The sequence below is a fragment of the Ictalurus furcatus genome, chromosome 25 (assembly GCF_023375685.1).
Source record: "Ictalurus furcatus strain D&B chromosome 25, Billie_1.0, whole genome shotgun sequence".
Classification (NCBI taxonomy): Eukaryota; Metazoa; Chordata; class Actinopteri; order Siluriformes; family Ictaluridae; genus Ictalurus; species Ictalurus furcatus.
In genome coordinates, this window is record NC_071279.1 from 19620537 (window position 1) to 19643019 (window position 22483).

General features: G+C 41.9%; 2 protein-coding genes and 1 long non-coding RNA gene across 6 annotated transcripts; 2 read left to right on the top strand and 1 right to left on the bottom strand.

Moving 5' to 3' along the window:
* Nucleotides 1–1896: 1896 nt before the first annotated feature.
* On the bottom strand, nt 1897–4040 carry LOC128601519 (uncharacterized). Of its 3 annotated transcripts, XR_008384722.1 has the most exons (5): nt 3665–4040; nt 3532–3565; nt 3387–3441; nt 3134–3281; nt 1897–3035 (listed from the first exon to the last, which is right to left on the bottom strand). It is a non-coding gene; the product is annotated as an uncharacterized LOC128601519 (long non-coding RNA). The 3 variants fall into 3 exon arrangements; XR_008384720.1 differs by having other exon boundaries at nt 3387–4035; XR_008384721.1 differs by having other exon boundaries at nt 3368–4035.
* A 973-nt stretch (nt 4041–5013) lies between these two features.
* On the top strand, nt 5014–8378 carry LOC128601510 (uncharacterized). The gene is made up of 4 exons (XM_053614774.1): nt 5014–6775; nt 6894–7256; nt 7414–7500; nt 7681–8378. Exons 1-4 carry the CDS (start codon nt 6724–6726, stop codon nt 7803–7805), a joined length of 627 nt encoding a protein of 208 aa, XP_053470749.1. The 5' UTR covers nt 5014–6723; the 3' UTR covers nt 7806–8378.
* Nucleotides 8379–17780: 9402 nt separating this feature from the next.
* On the top strand, nt 17781–20009 carry LOC128601511 (uncharacterized). Of its 2 annotated transcripts, none has more exons than XM_053614775.1 (4): nt 17781–18351; nt 18450–18794; nt 18946–19044; nt 19222–20009. In XM_053614775.1, exons 1-4 carry the CDS (start codon nt 18300–18302, stop codon nt 19344–19346), a joined length of 621 nt encoding a protein of 206 aa, XP_053470750.1. In that variant the 5' UTR covers nt 17781–18299; the 3' UTR covers nt 19347–20009. The 2 variants fall into 2 exon arrangements, with proteins under 2 accessions (XP_053470750.1, XP_053470751.1); XM_053614776.1 differs by having other exon boundaries at nt 19009–19044.
* The last annotated feature ends 2474 nt before the right edge of the window (nt 20010–22483 follow it).

Genomic DNA, 22483 nt, shown 5'->3' on the forward strand with positions numbered 1-22483 from the left:
ACAGTCAGTCAGTGTGAGGGAAAATGGATATACGGCGATTATGTTTTTATTAAGGATCTCACGATACCAAAAATCTAGTAGCCGGTACCAATAGCACCAAAAGTACACTACACTCGATACCAAAGTCGATACCACGGTGTGGTTTAAAAATGAAATAAATTATTTTTTAATTAAAAACTCTCCTGGTGGACATCCTCTTTTAAGAATTGCAACCTCGGTACCTCCATTAGAACCGGTACCAACGCTTCTCCAGAAAAACAAGTACCGTCACGTTTTAAGAATGTTGGTACCGACTTGGTACCAAAGTATCGGTTCTCGTTACATCCCTAGTTTTATCAGTAAAGGGGTTGAAACTGAAACACTAACATCCTCTCATGCTGAGCAGGAGAACAAGGGCTGTTTCTCAATTCTAAGAACGCAAATAACTTTCTCGTGAAGGCCAGTCTTACCAGGCTACCTTGAAAGAACAAACTCGGAAGGACAGGAGGTCACAGGACACATCTTTACGAGAATTGAGATGTGCTGTGAGCCTCCTGTTGTACAATAGACATTGCAGCACATTTCTAGTAGTAGGACAGGAGCATCGTCTCTTCAGTGCTCCGGAAGTAATATGTTTCAGCTGGTCAATAGATTTACTGTTAACTGGCTGATTAACTGAAAGTTAATCATGTTTTAAATGTAGTGAGCTCTCTGCTTGGAACTGTGACCTCATGCTAACTAAAAACTAAGCTAACAAGTTTATGGTTACCTCAGGATGGAAGCTAACGTAGTTTCATTAAAATACTTCTGAGGGATAAATTTGACTTTTCAGCAACCTCATATATATCTCAATCTAAATCATATATCAAAATAATTTTTTAGATGCATATTTTGATATATTTAGATAATTGACATTAAAAAGATACGTTAAAACTACACGTATGGGTCAGGCTTCCGTCATCCGCTATTGTTTCACTGCTGCAGTGACTTCTGGGACTTCAAGAGGGTTCGGTGCACTCAGGGCTGCATCTGATGCATCCTCCATATCAAGAACACACCCGGGTAATTTCATGCGTCCCTGCTACTTGTGTTTTTGAGTACTGAAATTGAACTTTGGCAGGGGATGATGATGTAGACCAAGTTCTCAAGGACGCGAGATCGCATAAGAATGGATGTTGAGAAACAGCCAACGTGTGTAAATGTCTAAATGAATTCCAAGTTACGTGAACATGATATGAGCAGAGCAGAAGGACAGATAAAGTACTTCAAGCAGTTTGTAGCAGTTAAACCCATACAGTGATAGCTTAGTTGTGCCTCCCCTTGTCTAGCAACACCAAAATAGTCTAGTCTCATGTTAGAGAGCCAAAAAGTTTGATATTTTATCATTTTGGTAGTCCTGCAAACAGTGATAAGGAAGTTTTATGATAAATTCAACTTTTTGTCCAATTTTCAAATTTTTTAAGCAATTAGAAGAAAATGCATGGAAACAGTGTATTCAGAACTACATTTTAAAAGGTTTTTGATATAGAAGAATCTGGGCTCAGCACCCGGCTGGCGGCTGATGATCAGCGCGGCCGCTCTCTAGCAGCTGACGGGAGAGTATAAAAGGGCCATCTTCCACTAGCAAAAAGAGAGACGGCTCCAAAGGCATGCATGCTAATTTGTTGTGTGTTTCTTGCAGAGGATTCAGAAGCGACAGAGGACACCGCCCCTTGGCTGCACCAGCGGCGTTGCCTGACTGCAGAACGGGATCACAGCCACATCCCAGCACGGCCCCGGCAGCCCTGTGGACGACCCCGGCGCCTGAGCACTTCACCCCACGGCACCACCTTTGCACCCACACCCTCACTGACTTTAAATAAACTCTCGACGTTTTCCACTTAAACGGCCTCCTGTGTGTCTGTCCTCTGCCCACCGCTGGCTAGGTTCCCTACACAGCCCAGCTAACGGCCCTGGTTAATACGTTAGTTAATATTAGTTAATATCAGTTGAAGATGGACATTTTCTTTCCTCACTGAGGTTTGATTTCCTATTTGTAAAACATACCATGAAGCTGTAAAAAATAAACACTTTCCATTCTGTTAGATATATTTTAACTACTTTTAAATATACATTGTATGATTATCTGTAGGAGCCTATGAAATATCTTGTTAAAATGTTCATATTTCACAGGGGGAAAGGACACAGTTTTGAGATCGTGTTCAGCAATTGTAGGGTAGTCCCTTTTTTATTCATTTTTCTACGTTCTTACAATGTTTTCATCTTTCAGATGAGATCGACCATCTGTGAACTTGATGAGGTGATTGGAGCTGTGCATTGCTGTACAGTCGTGAGTCAGAAGAGTGAACAGCAGTGGACTGAGCATACAGCCCTGGGGGGCCCCGTGCTGAGTGTGGTGGTGCTGGAGATGATGTTCACAATAAAAAAAAACTGATTAAAGCCTCCCAGTCAGGAAGTTCAGGATCCAGTTGTAGATGGAGGTGTTCAGGCCCAGTAGGTTCAGTTTTCCAAGCAGGTGCTGAGGAAGGATTGTGTTGAATGCTGAACTGAAGTCTATGAACAGCATTCGAACGTAGGTGTCCTTCTTGTCCAGGGGGATGAGGGCCAGATGTAGGGTGGTGTCGATGGCTACATCTGTTGAGCATTTAGGACGATACACGAATTACAGGGGGGGTGCAGTGAGGGGGACAGCAGGGTCTTGATGTGCCTCATGACGAGCCTCTCGGAGCACTTCATGATGATGGGTGTGAGTGCAATGGGAAAGTAGTCATTGCGGCAGGACACTGAAGACTTGCAGCAGGTTGGAACGACAGCGAAAGACGGGGAGATGTTGAAGATGTCAGTGAGAACATCTGCTAGCTGATCTGCACATTCTCTGAGCACTCTGCCAGGAATTTTGTCTGGTCCAGCAGCTTTCTATGGGTTGAATCTGTGGAGAGTTTTGCTCACATCAGCCGTGGTTAGACACAGCACCTGGCCGTTGTTAGGAGGGGTGGTCTTCCTCGCTGTCACATCATTTTGCACCTCAAACCGAGCAAAGCAGATGTTCAACACATCTGGAAAACAAATTAAAAAATAAAAAGCTTTATTTAAGACACATCCAGAGAGGGAGAGAAACAAAATAAATCAATTGATTAACACACATGGACGTTACCGCTTCAGAATTGGGGATTGGCACTCCTAATCCAATGGACACAGCATTCATACGTGCACACACCACAGCCCGCAACACCTCACAGTGAACACCGCATTCAGGCAAGAGACCCACCACCACAACACGGGGATACACTGATCCTCTGCAGCTGGCCACCGCAAATCGTGGGGGAAAAAAAAGACACAGAATATTAGTGAATGATCACACGGTCTTAAACCTAAAATAACGACATACCTGTTAAATGGCGACTCACATGGCCCAGGGAACGCAACGGTGTGTTACACGTGTTTCCATGGAGACGGCTGTCACTGAAAGAATTCCACAAAGCTCCTCAATACACCCTTTAATGAAACAAACCCATGTAACCCTGCATGACACAAACAACATGAAGCTCTTACCTCTCGGGCGTTCACACGCCACACCGGAAATACGCTAAGAAGACACAGACACGTATAACGTCACTATGGTAGCTTTTATACTCCACCAACCGAGAGCGTAATTGAAACTCATGCCCCTCTCCTACCAGCTTACATCAGAAGTAGGAAGTACTGCTACATAAAGATTAGTAGTTTTTAAAGAAAACAATACTGAACGAGTATCGGTATCGGAACAAAGTGGGATCTTGCCATCGTTAAGAAAAACTGTCAATAACACTGTGTGTGTGTATGTGTGTGGGTGTGTGTGTGGGTGTATGTGAGAGTGTGTGTGTGTGTGTGGGTGTATGTGTGGGTGTGGGTGTGTGTGTATGTGAGTGTGTGTGTGTGTGTGTGTGTGTGTGTGTGTGTGTGTGGGTGTATGTGTGGGTGTGGGTGTGTGTGTATGTGAGTGTGTGTGTGTGTGTGTGTGTGTGTATGTGAGTGTGGGTGTGTGTGTGTGTGTGTGTGTGTGTGGACATGTTGGGTTCTGCCGGATCAGTAGTCTTTCTAAAGTCAGGCGTAAGTGGAAGTCGAGGTGATGAACTGTATTAATTCTGGATCTTAAATTATTCTCATTATACTCATTACTGACATTTCAGTAACTGAAACTTTAACCAGAAATGTTTTAATGACTGGATTTATAAAAGTCTTACATCTCTTAGAGCCCTGATAAAGAAAGAATCAAACTCTTTAGTTTATATCTCTCACTTTAAACCACAGTGCTGTTTCCATTAACACTGACACACACTCTCTGGTGTGAGATGGAAACTAGAGGACAAACGTCTCAAACCAAACACCAGCGTGAGGCCATTAAGGTTTTTACCACATCAAAGGTGCTGAAACTGCCGGACTCATAGACTGCAGCAGCACTTTGTCTAAACGTTCTGAATAAATAATTTTGGACATGTTTTATACAGGTTAATCATTACATGATTCAAATCTACCCAAAGGTGTGAGATTATACTTGAATTAATCCCAGTTCTGTCTCTGTTGTTATGTCCTTTAGGGTGGATAACAGGCCTCACACAGATAGAGCACAGTCTCTAGCACAGTTTGAATAAATAGTGCTCTCGACATTCTACATGATCTTTTTAGAGACATTTTTATGAATGAACTCCAGCTCTTTTGTGTTTTAGCCTGAGATTCTAACATGAAGACATTTGGACTGTTGAAGTGACCCAAAAGAAGTCAGTGTGAGCTGCTGATTAAAACACTCAGTCTCAGAAACTCAGAAACCACAATGCTATTTCTGTTCAACTGAAACAACTGCATGATGTGAGAGAGCGCTGCTGCAGCCAGTAACACTTCTACAAATGTGTTAAGAGCGTTCTCACACTTGGACTGAACACTCGAGTCCACTCTCATGACTGCTTCTAGGCTTGTTTGTGGGTGGGGCTTATAATCACAGGTTTGCTGTCACACAGAGGAATTAATTCTGAGCCATGGATCATTTCTGCAATTCCATACCTCACTTATGCGTATGCAGCTCTGCTGGAGGTTCATCCTTTTATTGTTTTTATTAGTTTCATTTGGTTCCAGCACTCAAGCAGCATGTCATCATGGAGGAAAACCTGCAAACGAGGAGCTGTTCTGGTGTAAGAAGATTTTAGACAGACTTTAAGTAAAGATTAACTGACAGCATTAAAATGAACATGTTGCATCCACACAGATCAATTAAAGATCATATGAGGTACAGTCACTATGGCAACAATCATTCAGCATCACTACCTGTAAGATTAAGTCCAGCACTTCCATAGTGATAACTCACTGTAATTAACAAACCTGAATAATAAAGACATCTGAAAGCAAACTCATCCAGTGTTACAAACTGTAGTGTGTCCAGCCCTGGCACATTCAACACCCGTAACACGTCTTATTCACTATTAACACTTGATCCTAGTTTAAGTCTTTTAAGCAGCCAGGTGGTTTACCAGTTCTCCCTCTCCTCCTGGGAGTGTGGATTGACATTTGGTCCGTTTCCTCCAGCAGAAGAGTTTCAGCTCCATCTGGAAAATGACTGAACCGTGACCCATTCCATTTCTTTCCATCACTAAGTATGAAAGTGCTTGGTCCAATTTGCCTCTGAACAGATGGGGATCAGTGACCTTTGACCTCTGCCTTTGAGTACATGTTCAGACCTCCAAATTCTTACCTGATGTCCAGTCTTGATTACAAGCTCCTTTGCTCCTCTCCGTGTATCAGTGTATGTTTTGCATTTTGTCTGTTTCTCCCTAACAATGTCCTTGACCTGTGAGAATTTGTCACTTTTCTCCCCCACAGGAAAAATGTCCACCTTTGTTCTCCTCCTGTGATTGTGCAGTAGCTCTGATGGGGAGACACCGGTGGTTGAGGTAGGAGTAGAATGAAAGGGTATGAGATAATCACACTCTTTCACAACTCAAAGAGCTTTCCTATGCTAATCAGTACTGTGCTAATAATGCTAATCACATTTCATCTGGAATAACTTCATGTCTAAATACTAAAGTGATAATTTAACTAAATTCATTTATACATACACAATGTCATGACCTTTAATATTGTTCACTGTTAAAATTCACACCATGTTTTAGTTTTAGTTACATTTTAGTTAAAATGTAAACACTATAAAGTTACATGCACACTTTCTTATTAACTGCTGTATGTAACATCTTTTAGTAAAAAGAAAGAATGAAAGTAACAGTTTCTACTGTAAACCTTTCTAGTGTCTACATCTTAAATAATACAGATGAGCGTTTCCCCCCAAGTGTCTGATGATTACCGTAAAACCCCGTATATACGCTCACTCCAGGTTCTACCTTAGACAAATGATTTGTGAAAGGACCATACTGAAAATGTACTGCGTCCCCCTCCCCCACAGCGAGATTACACATTATTCCTCTTTGGGGTTGTTAGATCTGCTGACCTAAAAGCACTTCATTAAACTTCTTCTATCAGAGAGGTTCCAGCACACAGGACTGATCGAGCTCCAGTATATCATATCTGTAAAGTCATGTGACTCATCACAGCATCAGAATAGACAAGAATTCACTGTGAGCTTCACATCTCATTACAGCTAATGGACCAATCAAATCAGTCCACAGCTTCAAAACATCCAATCATGCGTGAGTCTGGACCTGGTTTTCTACTGAACTCACAAGTTCATTACCTCACTATCACTTTGTCTAAACAGGAACGATGATCACACTCTTTGTCGCGCTTTACTCTCTTTTTTCTCTCTGCACAGCTGGTGAGTAACATTTTGAAAACTTTCATTTAAAATAGTCAAATTTCATATTTAAATCATTTACTGACATTAAACATTAAATATTAAGGTTTTTTTAATATATAATCTACTTTTTTTACAGTAACTTCTGACATCAAGGAGCTTCATGTGAAAAAAGTAAAGTGTGGAGAAAATGTAACTATGGAGTGTAGCATTAGCATGAGCATGGACATAGACAAACATAAATACAAAGATAAGTTAGAAAAGTTAGTTTTGTACAGACAGAGATTTGGAAAAGTGCCTCAGTATTTTGTAAGATATTACGGGGAAAGTTACACAGTTGTTGATGAATTTAAAAATAGCCGCTTCAGTACTACTAAAAATGACCAAAAGTTTGAGCTCAAAATTAGCGAATTGAGAGAAGATGATGGAGGAGACTATTTATGTGGAGAAGTGGAGGGAACTGTACTAAAGTTCACATCTGGAACACGTCTGCAATTTGAAGGTAAACAGTTTTACTCTGATAACCTGCTAATTCCAGATCAACACTTTAACCAGAATTATGTGTACATATGCATTAAATGTTGAATATTTCACATTATTCATATTTAGTATCATTTCTGTTTATTTGCTGCTTTTCCAATGTATTTGTAACGGTGAAGAGATGAAACATTGTCCTACACCTGGAACGGTTAACAACAACACAGATTCTGTTACACGCCAGGATTCAAACTGCAGCCTTGGAAAAGGTAAGAGTTTTGATCAAATAAACTTCTTTTCACTTTCTATAACAGAATTTTCTGTAGTTAAAACCTTTTCCTGTTAATAAATCATCCAATATTTGAAGTTTTTTTCAGTGTTACTCCATTATATATTTCAGCTCCTGATATTTATTCTTTTTTAAAAAACAATTTTATTTTTCCATACAGATTCCAGTTGTTCTGATCAGATGCATGTGCTGGTCTGGCTCTCCATTTTTAGAGTTGGAGTTCTTGCCTTCATGCTTCTTATCTTTCCAATAATCCTGATTGTTTTCAAATTAAGATCAAATTAGAAATTCAGATACAAATGGAAGAAATACTGATTTAAGGAGAAAACAGTGTGTTAGATTTAACTAGAGCTACTTGCTTATATTGTCCGTATATTGGAATGATTTTGGTCTAACTGTAATGTGGAGGTATTTACCAGCCGTACTTACAGCTGCATTTAAGGGCTCCTGAGAGGCGCAGTACAAAATCGTTCTCCCTATTGTCTCGGGGTCTAATCCTAACCATGCCACAGACATCCGTGGCCGGAAGTCTAAGAGAGCAAAATTGGCCGTGCTCTCTGGGAGGGAGGGACAGACTCTCTCTCCCCTGTCAATCACAGGAACACCAGCCTATCATGGGCATCTGTGAGTGTGTTATGCTGCCCCCTGATGGTCAGAAGTTATAAAAGATGCAGTTATCAGGATTCACGTGTCTCACAGGAAGCATGTGATAGCCTTCGCCCTCCCTGGTTGGTAGCTGTTGTGTGACAGGGGAGACCTAACTGGAGGGCAGGAATTGGCCATGAATAAATTAGGGAGAAAATCAGGGGAAAATGTAAAAATGCATTTAATTTAATAAAATCTAAACTGAATGTACAATGCAGTAGTCCTCTTTATTTCTAAAAATTTTCTTCATAACTTCAAAGAAAACTTCACACATCTTCACACACATTTTCCACATCATCCACATGTTTGAGAGTCCAGGGAGGCGTATTAGACATATCACACGCAACTAATTAACAAAATTGTGTCCCACAGTGTGTAATAAAATGAGTCACACTGTAAATCATGTAAAATAAAAATGAAAATTAAATTAGATAGGTGAAGTTCGTCACAACAAAGTTTGACGTTGACTTAAGAAAGCCGTCTTAAAGTTTGACATTTGAATTGCTTATAGTTTATTGAATTGGAAAGAGAAAGTAAGAAAGACACTGCTAGAATGAATAAGCATATTTGGCTAGCATGTTCTATCATGTATCTAACATGAATTAACATGTTGCAGGCATCAAATAGCATTTGCTAGCATGAATTAGCATGTTTTAAGACACTGCTAACACGAGAGAGCATGTTTTGCTAGCATGTTCCAGCATGTTGCTATCACATTTTAGCACACTGCTAGAATGGACTAGCATGTTGCTAGGATGAATTAGTGTGTTGCTAGCATGAATTAGCAGATTGTGAGCATGAACTATCATGTTGGTTGTGTGGCGAGGTGACACTAATGATTAAATTTATAAATGAAACAAATAATTGAATTTATCATTTTTAAAATAATTGTTTTTCTTTCTCAGACTGTGACTATGCCACCGTGGTAAATTTGTCTAGAGAATTAATTAACTCCAGGTCTCTGTCTTCACCTAAAGGTCTAAAGGTTCGTTGTACAATGGAAGGTCAGAGACATGGGTCCAACACAAAAGAAAAGACACTATATTAAGATTCAATATAATTTTACAACACTAAAATCTTTGGAGTCCCAATCATGGAACCACCTCAGCAAAAGGCCGTAGCCTAAAACGGTCAAACTGATGCCCCAAATATGCAGTAATTGTGTCAAGTCTTAAATAATTAACAAGAAAGAGACAAAAAATACCCCCCCCCCCCCATTAAAAAAGGGAGAAGAAAGTAACACTTTCAATCACACACTTACTCACCCACTGAGTGTTCATCCTGCAAACACACTTGAAATAGAGTGTCTAACACAGCACATAAATGGCACACTTATATAGTGCTTTTATCCAAACCGCTTTACACTGTGTCTCATTTACCCGTTCTCTCACACACACACACACACACACACACACACACACACACACACACACACACACACACACACACACACACACACACACACCAATGGTAGCAGAGCTGCCATGCAAGCTACTAACTTGCCATCGGAAGCAACTTGGGGTTCAGTGTCTTGCCCAAGGACACTTCAGTATGTGGAGTCATGTGGGCCGGGAATCGAACCACCAACCCTACGATTAGCGGACAACCCACCCTACCACCTGAGCCACATCCGCCCCAGCTTCTGGTCCTGAAAGAAAAAAAATAGAAAACACACACAACTGAACATTAATGATTAGAAAAGCATGAGATCATACACACTAGAAGACTACACCTTAGAAGGTGCATTCAGGCTTACTCTAAATGAGCCACTGCACAAAAGTGCTGCTGGTCCAAATGCACCATGCAGGCCATAACTCATGCACTAAATAAATACAAACGAAACATAAAAAGCAGACGATGCCCAAACAACCAATACTTTTACAAACTGAAATGCAAATCTCACGTTTAAACAAAACATACATCCATCAGGTAAAATGGAGTTCACCTGCCAAATAAACAAACAAAGAAAAAACAGCCATAATACCACACCACTCAAAATAATAAAGACAGCAGTTAGCAACACAACTAAAGCTATTATAAAGACAGCAACTGTAAAACGCCAATATGGCCGCAAACAGGACAGCGACGATTCCTAGCTGTCACACATTCAATAATACGGGAGGGGGTAACCTCCTGTCAACCTAGAAAAGAGTGCACATTACTAATCCACGCAGTCTAACTCACCACTACACCCATGCCGAAATACGAAAGCAGGTTTACCCCTCCACAGAAATTAGTTTGGCATCCCAACAAACATTCCTCGGAGGGTGGTCTTCATTCACATAATCTTCCGAGACCACAGCCCACTGGCTAGCTAGGGTTATTAAACATAAGCACTCTGAGAATGGACATAGAGGATGCACCGGAGGCAGTATGGATAAACATACTGTGCATACGCTGATACTGGAGTTGCAAACCTAATATATCAAACACATTTACTTACACATGTAAATATTTAACAAATAGCTACCTACATGCTCCCTAGCACTTACCCCTTCATCACTGCAGGAACCACACCCAAAAGGTCAATTGGTCATGATGCATGTAGCGTGGTACCTAATGAAACCTTAAATGACCTCCACTGATTGGCCCGCACCCTTGTCACTCATCATGGAAAAACAAAAAAACAGTTCGCCTGGTCACAACCAGCATTTAACATTGAAGTCCCAACGTTGGAGCACTCTGTCACAAGCCCCTGGTTAAATTAATGCCAGGGCCGAAACCAGGCAAAGACAGAACTAGAGATTGGAGTAGGCACTGTCTCAGTTCCAGAGACTCCTTCGGCTGTGGTTCAGGTGGTAGAGCGGGTTGTCCACTAATCGTAGGGTTGGCGGTTCGCTTCCTGGCCCAGATAACACCACATCTCAAAGTATCCTTGGGCAAGACACTGAACCACAAGTTGCTCCCAATGGCAAACTAGCGCCTTGCATGGATCTTCTGCTACCATTGGCGTGTGAGTGTGTGTGTGAATGGGTGAATGAGAACCAGAGTAAAGCACTTTGTAAAACTGCTAAGGTTAAAAAAGCTCTAAGCAGACTATTTATTTCTCCCGCTGGTCGGGGGAGATGATAGATATTAGAATACTGCCCAGCCATAGAGCTGCCAGTTCCTCACACCGCCCTACCATCAATACGAAGAGGAGTAGATTGTAGGGTCACTACTTCGGACACTGTTGCTGCCCCATACTCCAGCAGTGTCTCCCCCAGTTTCCACCACCTCTGGCACCACACCCCTAGAGGTGAGTTCTGGCTCCGCAGGAACCAACTGCTGCTCGCCTACTGATTATCTCAACCTGTGGTATCTCAGGCACCAATACAAACAAGTCTCCATTCTCGACCTCCTTGTCCGGATGTAAGATTGGCTTGGGCCTTTCCAATTCAGGTGAACCACCCCCAGGGTCCTTACCAATCTGCAATGTTAATGCTGAATGGTGCACTTGCCTTACCTTACTTAAATCATTCACTGGGGTGATAGAATTCACAGACCCACCAGCCTTAGTGGCCTTCACGATCTGGTATACCACTGGACTCCAGAAGTCATGGGTCTTATGCAGACCTCTCATATTAAAATCCCTAAGAAGGACCAACTGGCCCTCCCCTAGTGGTACTTCCCGGACATGTTCATCATGTCGAGTCTTACAACATTCTGCAGCAATATTTAGCTGCTGTCTAGCTCCTTCAAAAGCTACCTTATTTTGGTGTTCCAGGACCCACCTATGCACACTGCCAGCTTTGGGTTCCTGAACTCTTCCGAGTATGAAGTCAACTGGGTGCTTTGGCTCCTTCCCAAACGTCAAAAAGTATGAGGATTCACCAGCACTTTGATGAGGAATAGTTTTATACAAAAATAACACTTGTGGAAGACAAAGAGGCCAATCTCGCTTCTGGAAAGTTGACAACGACTGCAACAAATCATGCAGGGCCCAGTTGAAGCATTCACACTGTCCATTCCCAGCTGGGTGATATGGCATAGTGTGGGAGTTCTCAACACCATATAGGAGGCAAAGCTGCTGAATAAGATTAGCCTCAAAGTTCCAGCCCTGATCAGAGTGGATACAACTCGGCACTCTGACCCGACAAAGCCTCTTGGACACAGGGACCTGTGCCACTTTCTCTACTCACTGATCCCTAGTAGCTACCCCACAGGAGTAAACACATCGGTCATGACCAAGACATTCTCGATGCCAGCCCGAGAGGGTTCCAAGACCGTGAAATCAATGGCCAAAATCTCATTTGGCCTAGATGCCATTAGGTGTCCGATATAACTATGTGCCAGTGAGGGGCCCTTGGTGCACTGGCACCTCTCACACTCCCGGCACCAATGAGCATTGTCAGAAGACATGCTTGGCCAGTTGCATCTCTGACCTACCAACTGGGTTGTATGTTCCACAACCTGGTGCCCATGTAGCTAAAGTAGTTGGGTTAGAACCTCCCCCTGCAAAGCAGTAGGCATCACTATTGGGAGGATTTCTTCCCCCTTGTCCGGGCGAAACATCTGGCGGTACAACACACCTTCTTGTTCCACTAGTCAGTCCCACTGATGGAGCATCACAACTACTGGCCTTGCCGAACACTTGCTCCTCACGTGTTGGAAGTGTTTGTTGCCTCCAAAACCTTAACAATTTGCTGATTGTTGGATCTCTCTCCAGTTACCTGGCTGACATGGGCCACCTGCTCCCCCCAAGTCACCCGGGCCATCATCTCGGGAACAGCCAACCCTGGTACCAAACCTTGAACCGAACCTCTTCCCTTACTGGAGGATTCTGCCTGCACAAAGCATCTGCATTCGTATTACTGTGGCCTGACCTGTACTTGATCTGGAAATCAACACTGTTCTGTGGCCCCCAGTTTGGCTGTGGTCAAATAGCTGAGAGGGTTATTGTCTGTGAACACCACACACTTATGCCCCAACAAATACTCCTGGGATGGATAGAGAGAAATCAGCATCAGCAAGTTCTGAGGCCATGGTGAGTTGCGACGTCAACTCCTCAAAGGTCCACTGGCACTGTGCAGACCAGGCCCCAGCAAAATCCTGCCCTGAACATTTCGGACGTGTTGGGCTCGCCAGCTCTGCCACCAGCTTGTGCAGAGCAGCAGCCAATTTTGCGAACCCCTCCACAAACCGGCGATAGTAGCTAGCAAAACCCAAAAAGGAGTGCACCTCACTCCCACTAGTGGGACGAAACCACTGAGTCACTGCCTCAATCTTACTTGGATCCGTAGCGACCCCTTCTGATGAGATCATCTGACCTTACCTCTACACTTTTCCAACTTATCCTTTTATCCCATCCTCTGTACCACAATATCATCGAGGTACAAAAGAAGAGACTGTCCTTGTTGATCACTAAACAGCCTCTGCATCAACTGCTGGAAGGTACTAGGTGCATTACACAGTCCAAAAGGAATCATATCCCACTCAAATAGCCCAAACGGAATGCAGAATGCTGTTTTATGCTTATCGCTCTCTGAAACAGGAACCTGATTATACCCACTGGCAAGGTCCATGGCTGAAAACCACTGGGCTCCTGCCAGGGAGTCCAATGTCTCCTCTATGCAGGGCAATGGAAATGCATACTTCCTAGTCTTTGATTTCAGATGGCAATAGTCCACACACAAGTGCAGCCCACTGTCCTTCTTCTTCACAAGGACTATCAGAGAAGCATAAAGGCTACAGTTCTACCTAATTACTTGGGCCTCAAGTAACTGATTTATGTGGGCCTTAACGACCTCATACTTGGAAGGAGGTATCTTCCGATACCACTGCCTAACGGGGGTATCATCTAAGAGGGATATATCATGAGAGATAAGGTCAGTACATCCCAGATCCCCCTCATGAGATGAAAATACGGATGCATACCTCAACAACAATGACCGAACCTTCCCTTGGTCTACGACTGAAGGCACTGATGGATCCAAGGATTCAATTTGACCCCCCACTAGAAAGACGTGGGTGGCCTGAACACCTGCTGACACCACAGTTGGTAAAACTTCACTTACTCTGGTGGCAAGCTAACTACGTACACGGCCTTTAGAGTACCAATAGTGATGCGAGGAAAAAGCACGGCATCAACAGTACCGACATTTACCACCGGCACATATACTGTCCCCTGATTCACTCTCACCACTGAAGGAGAGGCCAATAGCCCTGCAAAAAGACTCAAAGCTAGTGGTTCAAACAATACTGTACCACTGGAATACTGAACCAAACAAGTGGCTGCTACCAATTTTAATGTCCCAGCCGAGATGCGACACAATCAACAACCCCGGACATTAACTCAACCCACCATTTCGGTAACTGAATTAGCATCAACCTGGTGACAGTATTGTAAATCCTGCATAATGAAAGAATGGGCCTGCAACACAGCAGGTAGCTCAAAAAGAGAACACCCATGCCGTCCAAAGGGCTCCCGATAGCAGTGGCCCAAAACATTCATCCCCACAACTCTAGGAACCCGGTCGGCCAAACCATCAGGGGGATCCTTCAGCACCAGTACTCCCTACCTCGGAAGCACCCATCCACACAGTTTGATATCCAACTCCATATAACCCCAGTAAGATATAGAAAGGCCATTGCCCTTTTTTCATGAGATGAGTCCCCCAAGGCTTGAACCAAGCTGCAAAACAGCTCTCTGTAATAGTTGTAACCATTGAGCCAGTGTCAACCAAACAGTATACTGGGACTGACCCCATATGGATGACATGTTGAGGGCATGATGGCATCAAACTATTTACTATATCAGAATTAACTAAACCCCTTGAAGGCTACGGGCCAGGCGGATTGGAAATGGGTGACTCTACGCTCCCCAACACACACTGGCGCAAAATGCCCCAGTTTATTACACCACCTACAAATAATCCGGTTAGACTGCAGTGCTCAATCCCAAAGCCTTCTGCATTTGAGCTGAACTCCGAATAAGTTGGTCTATTTGCTGTTGCTGTCTAGCCATCACCTCCTTTAGCTCACTGAACTCTGATGACCTTCCAAGAGTGCCACTCCCAGACTGCGAATGCCCATGCACCCTATACTGTATGCTGTGAACGGTCTGGACAGACTGGATATGTCCTCTTCATGAATTAGCATGTTGCTAGCATGACTTAGCATGTTTTAACACACTGTTAACATGAATTAGCATGTTTAACATGCAGCTAGAATGTATTAGCGTGTTGCTAGCATGATTTAGCACATCGATAGCATTAATTAGCACATTGCAAGTGAGCATTATTTAGCATTTTGTTAGTATGGATTAGCATGACCCTAGGATGAACGAGCATGTTGCTCGTACGAATAAGCACATTGCTACCATTAAGTAGCATGTTGCTAGCATGGATTAGCATGACCCCCCCTCATGCTCGATGCTCCCTGGGATAGGCTCCAGGTTTCCCCGTGACCCTGAAATGGATAAAGCGGTATAGAAGATAGATGGATGGGAACACATAGATCATGAGGTCTTAGTGCATCATACATTTTCAGAAGAAGCACGGAGTATTTAGAAATACTGACTGGGTTTATTGTACAAACACAAATGAACAATATAAAGAGAACTTAAAGTTGATGGTCAGTGTCATGGACATAGGATGCGTGATGTTAAATCATCTCTGATGGTAAAAAGCCTTTTTTCTGATGTTATCAGCCAACTATACACTCTTATACCTCTAAGCCTCTTTGAAATGTTTTGTGACCAGGAAACCAAGTGGGAATGAAACAGTGTGTTTTATGGCAGGATTGACCTCCAGATAATTAACTCACCCTAAGGAACTGTATGTTAAGTTCCTGAGAATGAGTTGGTGGTAACAAGAGGCCAAATGTCTCCCATGCAAACAAGGGGGTGCCTGCATGTGTGTGTGTGTGTGTGTGTGTGTGTGTGTGTGTGTGTGTGTGTGTGTGTGTGTGTGTGTGTGTGTGTGTGTGTGTGTGTGTGTGTGTTTAAGTGTGAACACTTAAGGGATGTGCTGCTACATCTACGAAGAGACTTTGTCAAACCACAATGCTATTTCTGTTAAACTGAAACCATGTGATGTGACAGAGCGCTGCTGCAGCCAGCAGATTTATTATTTATTTTTGTTATTTTTTATAGTTTTTATGTTATATAATATTCATATATTCTAATGGTTATGTTCACATAAACACAAAGACACAAATACGCATTAAAGCAGAAGTTTAAAATACTTGTGTGTGTGTGTGTGTGTGTGTGTACAGTTTGTGTGTGTACAGTGTATATTAAGGAAACACTTGACATATTAAAAATTTTGATAAAACTTGGTCCTGATCTCTTTGGTGGTGGTTTGGACTACACATAACAATGCACCATATTTCTGGCCCTGAAGTAGCTGCTGCGTGCTACAGAACCACCATCTTGATCAGAACCACTGGATTTATAAAAGTCTAACATCTCTTACAGCCCTGATAAAGAAAGAATCAAACTCTTTAGTTTATATCTCTCACTTTAAACCACAGTGCTGTTTCCATTAACACTGGCACACACTCTCTGGTGTGAGATGGAAACTAGAGGACAAACGTCTCAAACCAAACATGAGGCCATTAATGAGGCCATTAAGGTTTTTACCACATCAAAGGTGCTGAAACTGCCGGACTCACAGACTGCAGCAGCACTTTGTCTAAACGTTCTGAATGAATAATTTTGGACATGTTTTATACAGGTTAATCATTACAGGATTCAAATCTACCCAAAGGTGTGAGATTATACTTGAATTAATCCCAGTTCTTTCTCTGTTGTTATGTCCTTTAGGGTGGATAACAGGCCTCACACAGATAGAGCACAGTCTCTAGCACAGTTTGAATAAATAGTGCTCTCGACATTCTACATGATATTTTTAGAGACATTTTTATGAATGAACTCCAGCTCTTTTGTGTTTTAGCCTGAGATTCTAACATGAAGACATTTGGACTGTTGAAGTGACCCAAAAGAAGTCAGTGTGAGCTGCTGATTAAAACACTCAGTCTCAGAAACTCAGAAACCACAATGCTATTTCTGTTCAACTGAAACAACTGCATGATATGAGAGAGCGCTGCTGCAGCCAGTAACACTTCTACAAATGTGTTAAGAGCGTTCTCACACTTGGACTGAACACTCGAGTCCACTCTCGTGACTGCTTCTAGGCTTGTTTGTGGGCGGGGCTTATAATCACAGGTTTGCTGACACACAGAGGAATTAATTCTGACCCATGGATTATTTCTGCAATTCCATACCTCACTTATGCGTATGCAGCTCTGCTGGAGGTTCATCCTTTTATTGTTTTTATTAGTTTCATTTGGTTCCAGCACTCAAGCAGCATGTCATCATGGAGGAAAACCTGCAAACGAGGAGCTGTTCTGGTGTAAGAAGATTTTATCCACGGAGGCTGACCTGAGACGTGTGTATTTTTCAGTGTTCTCAGTACAAACACTCGCAGCACAAGGGTGAGCTCATTACAGTAACGTTGCTCCAGTCCTAGCAAAGTGTGGTTTTATTTATCAATAAGGCCTTCTGTCTCCTCCACTGATAATAACAACCCTTTCCCCAACATCACCAAACTTGAAACTGGAAGTGTACTGGCCTCACTGGCTACCTCACTCAGCTATCCAGTAAGTTCACCCCCTCCACACAGTGACCCCCGGACCATGCCGTGATGTTGAGGTGTTTCATTTGCATGAAAAGCTTTCTAGTGTCTGCATCTTAAATAATACAGATGAGCGTTTCCCCCAAGTGTCTGATGATTACCGTAAAACCCCGTATATACGCTCACTCCAGGTTCTACCTTGGACAAATGATTTGTGAAAGGACCATACTGAAACTGTACTGCGTCCCCCTCCCCCACAGCGGGATTACACATTATTCCTCTTTGGGGTTGTTAGATCTGCTGACCTAAAAGCACTTCATTAAACTTCTTCTATCAGAGAGGTTCCAGCACACAGGACTGATAGAGCTCCAGTACATCATATCTGTAAAGTCATGTGACTCATCACAGCATCAGAATAGACAAGAATTCACTGTGAGCTTCACATCTCATTACAGCTAATGGACCAATCAAATCAGTCCACAGCTTCAAAACATCCAATCAGGCGTGAGTCTGGACCTGCTTTTCTACTGAACTCACAAGTTCATTACCTCACTATCACTTTGTCTAAACAGGAACGATGATCACACTCTTTGTCGCGCTTTACTCTCTTTTTTCTCTCTGCACAGCTGGTGAGTAACATTTTGAAAACTTTCATTTAAAATAGTCAAATTTCATATTTAAATCATTTACTGACATTAAACATTAAATATTAAACACTTTTTTACAGTAAAAACTTCTGACATCAAGGAGCTTCATGTGAAAACAGTAAAGCGTGGAGAAAATGTAACTATGGAGTGTAGCATGAGCAAGGTCAAAAACAAATATAATTTAGCTTGGTACAGACAGAGTTTTGGTAAATTGCCTCAGTATTTTGTAAGACATTACAGCTCTAATAGTGGCTACACATTTGTTGATGAATTTGAAGATAGCCGCTTCAGTATGACTGTAAATGACCAGAAGTTTGATCTCAACATTATCGGAACGAGAGAAGATGATGCAGGAGAATATTTATGTGGAGAAATGGAGGGAAATAAAATAAAGTTCACATCTGGAACACGTCTGCAATTTGAAGGTAAACAGTTTTATTCTGATAACCTGCTAATTCCAGACCAACACTTTAACCAGAATTATGTGTACATATGCATTAAATGTTGAATATTTCACATTGTTCATATTTAGTATCATTTCTGTATATTTGCTGCTTTTCCAATGTATTTGTAAAGGTGAAGAGATGAAACATTGTCCTACACCTGGAACGGTTAACAACAACACAGATTCTGTTACAGGGTCCAATGAGGGTTCAAAGAGCAGTGATGGAAAAGGTAAGAGTTTTGATCAAATAAACTTCCTTTCACTTTCTATAACAGAATTTTCTGTAGTTAAAACCTTTTCCTGTTAATAAATCATCCAATATTTAAAGTTTTTTTCAGTGTTACTCCATTATATATTTCAGCTCCTGATGTTTATTATTTTTTAAACAATTTTATTTTTCCATACAGGTTCCAGTTGTTCTGATCAGATGCATGTGCTGGTCTGGCTCTCCATTTTTAGAGTTGGAGTTCTTGCCTTCATGCTTCTTATCTTTCCAATAATCCTGATTGTTTTCAAATTAAGATCAAATTAGAAATTCAGATACAAATGGAAGAAATACTGATTTAAGGAGAAAACAGTGTGTTAGATTTAACTAGAGCTAATTGCTTATATTGTCCGTATATTGGAATGATTTTGGTCTAACTGTAATGTGGAGGTATTTACCAGCCGTACTTACAGCTGCATTTAAGGGCTCCTGAGAGGCGCAGTACAAAATCGTTCTCCCTATTGTCTCGGGGTCTAATCCTGACCATGCCACAGACATCCGTGGCCGGAAGTCCAGGAGAGCAAAATTGGCCATGGTCTCTGGGAGGGAGGGACATACTCTCTCTCCCCTGTCAATCACAGCAACACCAGCCAATCATGGGCACCTGTGGGTGTGTTATGCTGCCCCCTGATGGTCAGAAGTTCGAAAAGATGCAGTTATCTGGCTTCCCGTGTCTCACAGGAAGCATATGATAGCCTTCACACTCCCTGGTTGGTAGCTGTTGTGTGACAGGGGAGACCTAACTGGAGGGCGGGAACTGGTCATGAATAAATTAGGGAGAAATTCAGGAGAAAATGTAAAAATGCATTTAATTAAATAAAATCTAAAGTGAATGTACAACGCAGTATTCCTCTTTATTTAAAAGACTTTTCTTCATAACTTCAAAGAAAACTTCACATTTTCCTCATCACATTATGCAAATGTTTGAGAGTCCAGAGAGTCGCATTAGACATATCACACACAACTATAATGTAAAATAAAAATTTTATGCAAACTAGATCGTTGAAGTTATTCACAATAAACTTTGATGTTGTCTTGAGAAAGCTGTCTGAAGGTTTGAAAATTGTATAAGCTTTTAATTTAATAATTTGGAAAGAGAAAGAAATACCTTGCTAGCATGAACTAGCATGTATTGCTAACATGTTTTCGCATGTTGCCAGCATGAAATAGCATGTTTCTACACAGAATACATAACACGAAATACCATGTATTGCTAGCATGTTCTAACATGTTGTTAACATGTTTTAGCACACTGCTAGCAGTAATTATCACTTTGCTATCATGGATTAGCATGTTGCTAGCATATTTTAGCATGCTGCTAGAATGAATTAACTTGTTGCTAGCATTAATTAGCACATTGCTCGCATTAATTAGCATGTTATCATGGATTAGCATGTTGCTAAGATGGACGTGCATGTTGCTAGTATGAATTAGCATGTTGCTAGCAAGTGTTAGCACAAAACAATAAATCTTAGCAAAATCTACCATTAAATAATCTTTCCATATTAATAACATGTTTAATACAGGTTAATCATTACATGATTCAAATCTACACAAAGGTGTGAGATTATATTTTAATTAATCCCAGTTCTTTAATTAATTGAACAAACTCATCAAATGTTACAAACTGTAGTGTGTCCAGCCCTGTCACATCCAACACTCGTTGGAGGAGGATGTTGGGGGAGGGGAACGCAGTACAGTTTCAGTACGGTCCTTTCACAAATCATGACTAAGGTAGAAACTGGAGTGAGTGTAAATATACGGGTTCTGAAAGGAAATTTTTCATATATTTCTGAACTTTCAAATTCACGCATTTACACTCGAGCTGTTACTTTTTTTTGTATAAATGGCTTATATTCCTCATAAGCATGCATTAAAACCTCTAACTCTGCTTCGCTGAAGTATGCAGCTCGCTTTTTTCCGCCCTGGGTTGCCATGGTGACTCCTGAAATCGGCGATCCGTTGATAATGTCTTTATGTACTCGCCGTGCACGCGCATCAACTCTGAGTTACCAATTGGAGGCTGATTGAACTAACTCCTAAACCGGTGTTCTGGAACAGACATACTCCGAGTAAGCAGGGTTTGGGTTAATCAACCGAGAGTTCAGGGTTTATGTGACGGTAAATTAACCCTGCTTTCTGGAATACACCCCTGGAAGATGATAACAGTGGCAGTCAGTGAAGCAGGGGGTGGATTAGGAAATCAGACAGTCGCTGGAGTGAAGACAAATTGGAAAGACCTTCAAAACAAAACAAAATGAAATCTTTCAATAAGTTCTCCATCTCCATGTATATCCAGACAGTTGGTGTGGTCTCTCATAATTGTTTCATGCCTGAAAAGCTGCTGATTGTGTAGCCTGTATGCTAGATTCTATCATTTTTATTTTCACCTTGGAAACTAGTCAAAAAAACTGTGGAGTGTATCCGTACCGAACTTGTCTCCCATTTCAAAAATGGCTTCTCTGTGCTTATGTCCTGGGGCGGTGGAGCATAAAATCTCCTCCAGAGGAGTACACCAGTCCTCCTGGTTCTCTACGTGTCCCAGCTGTAGCAGAAAGTGTCACGCCAGTCCATATGATACTGAATAACACAATACACACAGTACAGACAGAAGGTGATGCTGATACACACCCATTTCTCCTCTGAAGGACGTAGCCCTTGAAGAAGAGCGGGAAGATTTCATCCATCATTACTCTCTGTAAAAGAAAAACCTCTTTAACTGCACGTCTCACTGAACACATATTTATTCATTCATGCATTCTTATCATTTTTATAAAAAAATATTGCCTTTTTGGTAAAAATGGCACACGGCTGTCAGCATTAACATTTCTGAAGTATCTGATTACCGTCGGCTTTTAGAGTTTGGAGAATAGAATTATATTTAAAGTTGACTTGATTTCATCCATGTATTGAATGTTTACATTTAAATAAAAGCAGGACTGCACTAGAATGTCGCTGCATGCTACATTTACCCATAATCCCCCTCTCTGTATCATGAGACAAAGACACAAAAACACATTAACGCAGAAGTTTAAACCAGGCTTTACTGCGTGTGTGTGTGTGTGTGTGTGTGTGTGTGTGTGTGTGTAAGTGTGAACACTTAAGGGATGTGCTGCTACATCTATGAAGAGCCATCGTCAAACCACAATGCTATTTCTGTTAAACTGAAACATGTGATGTGACAGAGCGCTGCTGCAGCCAGTAACACTTCTTCACATGCATTAAGAGCGTTTGGATCGAATACTTGAGTCCACATCCAGAAAGTACACCTCTCTCTTCCCACCTTACACACTATAACAGTGGACTACATAAAGTTTATCCCAATATGCAGGCAATACATACTCTCTGTAGTGCTTCTGGCTGCTGAGCGCACTGCTCACTCCAATGCGAGAGGAAATCTCTGA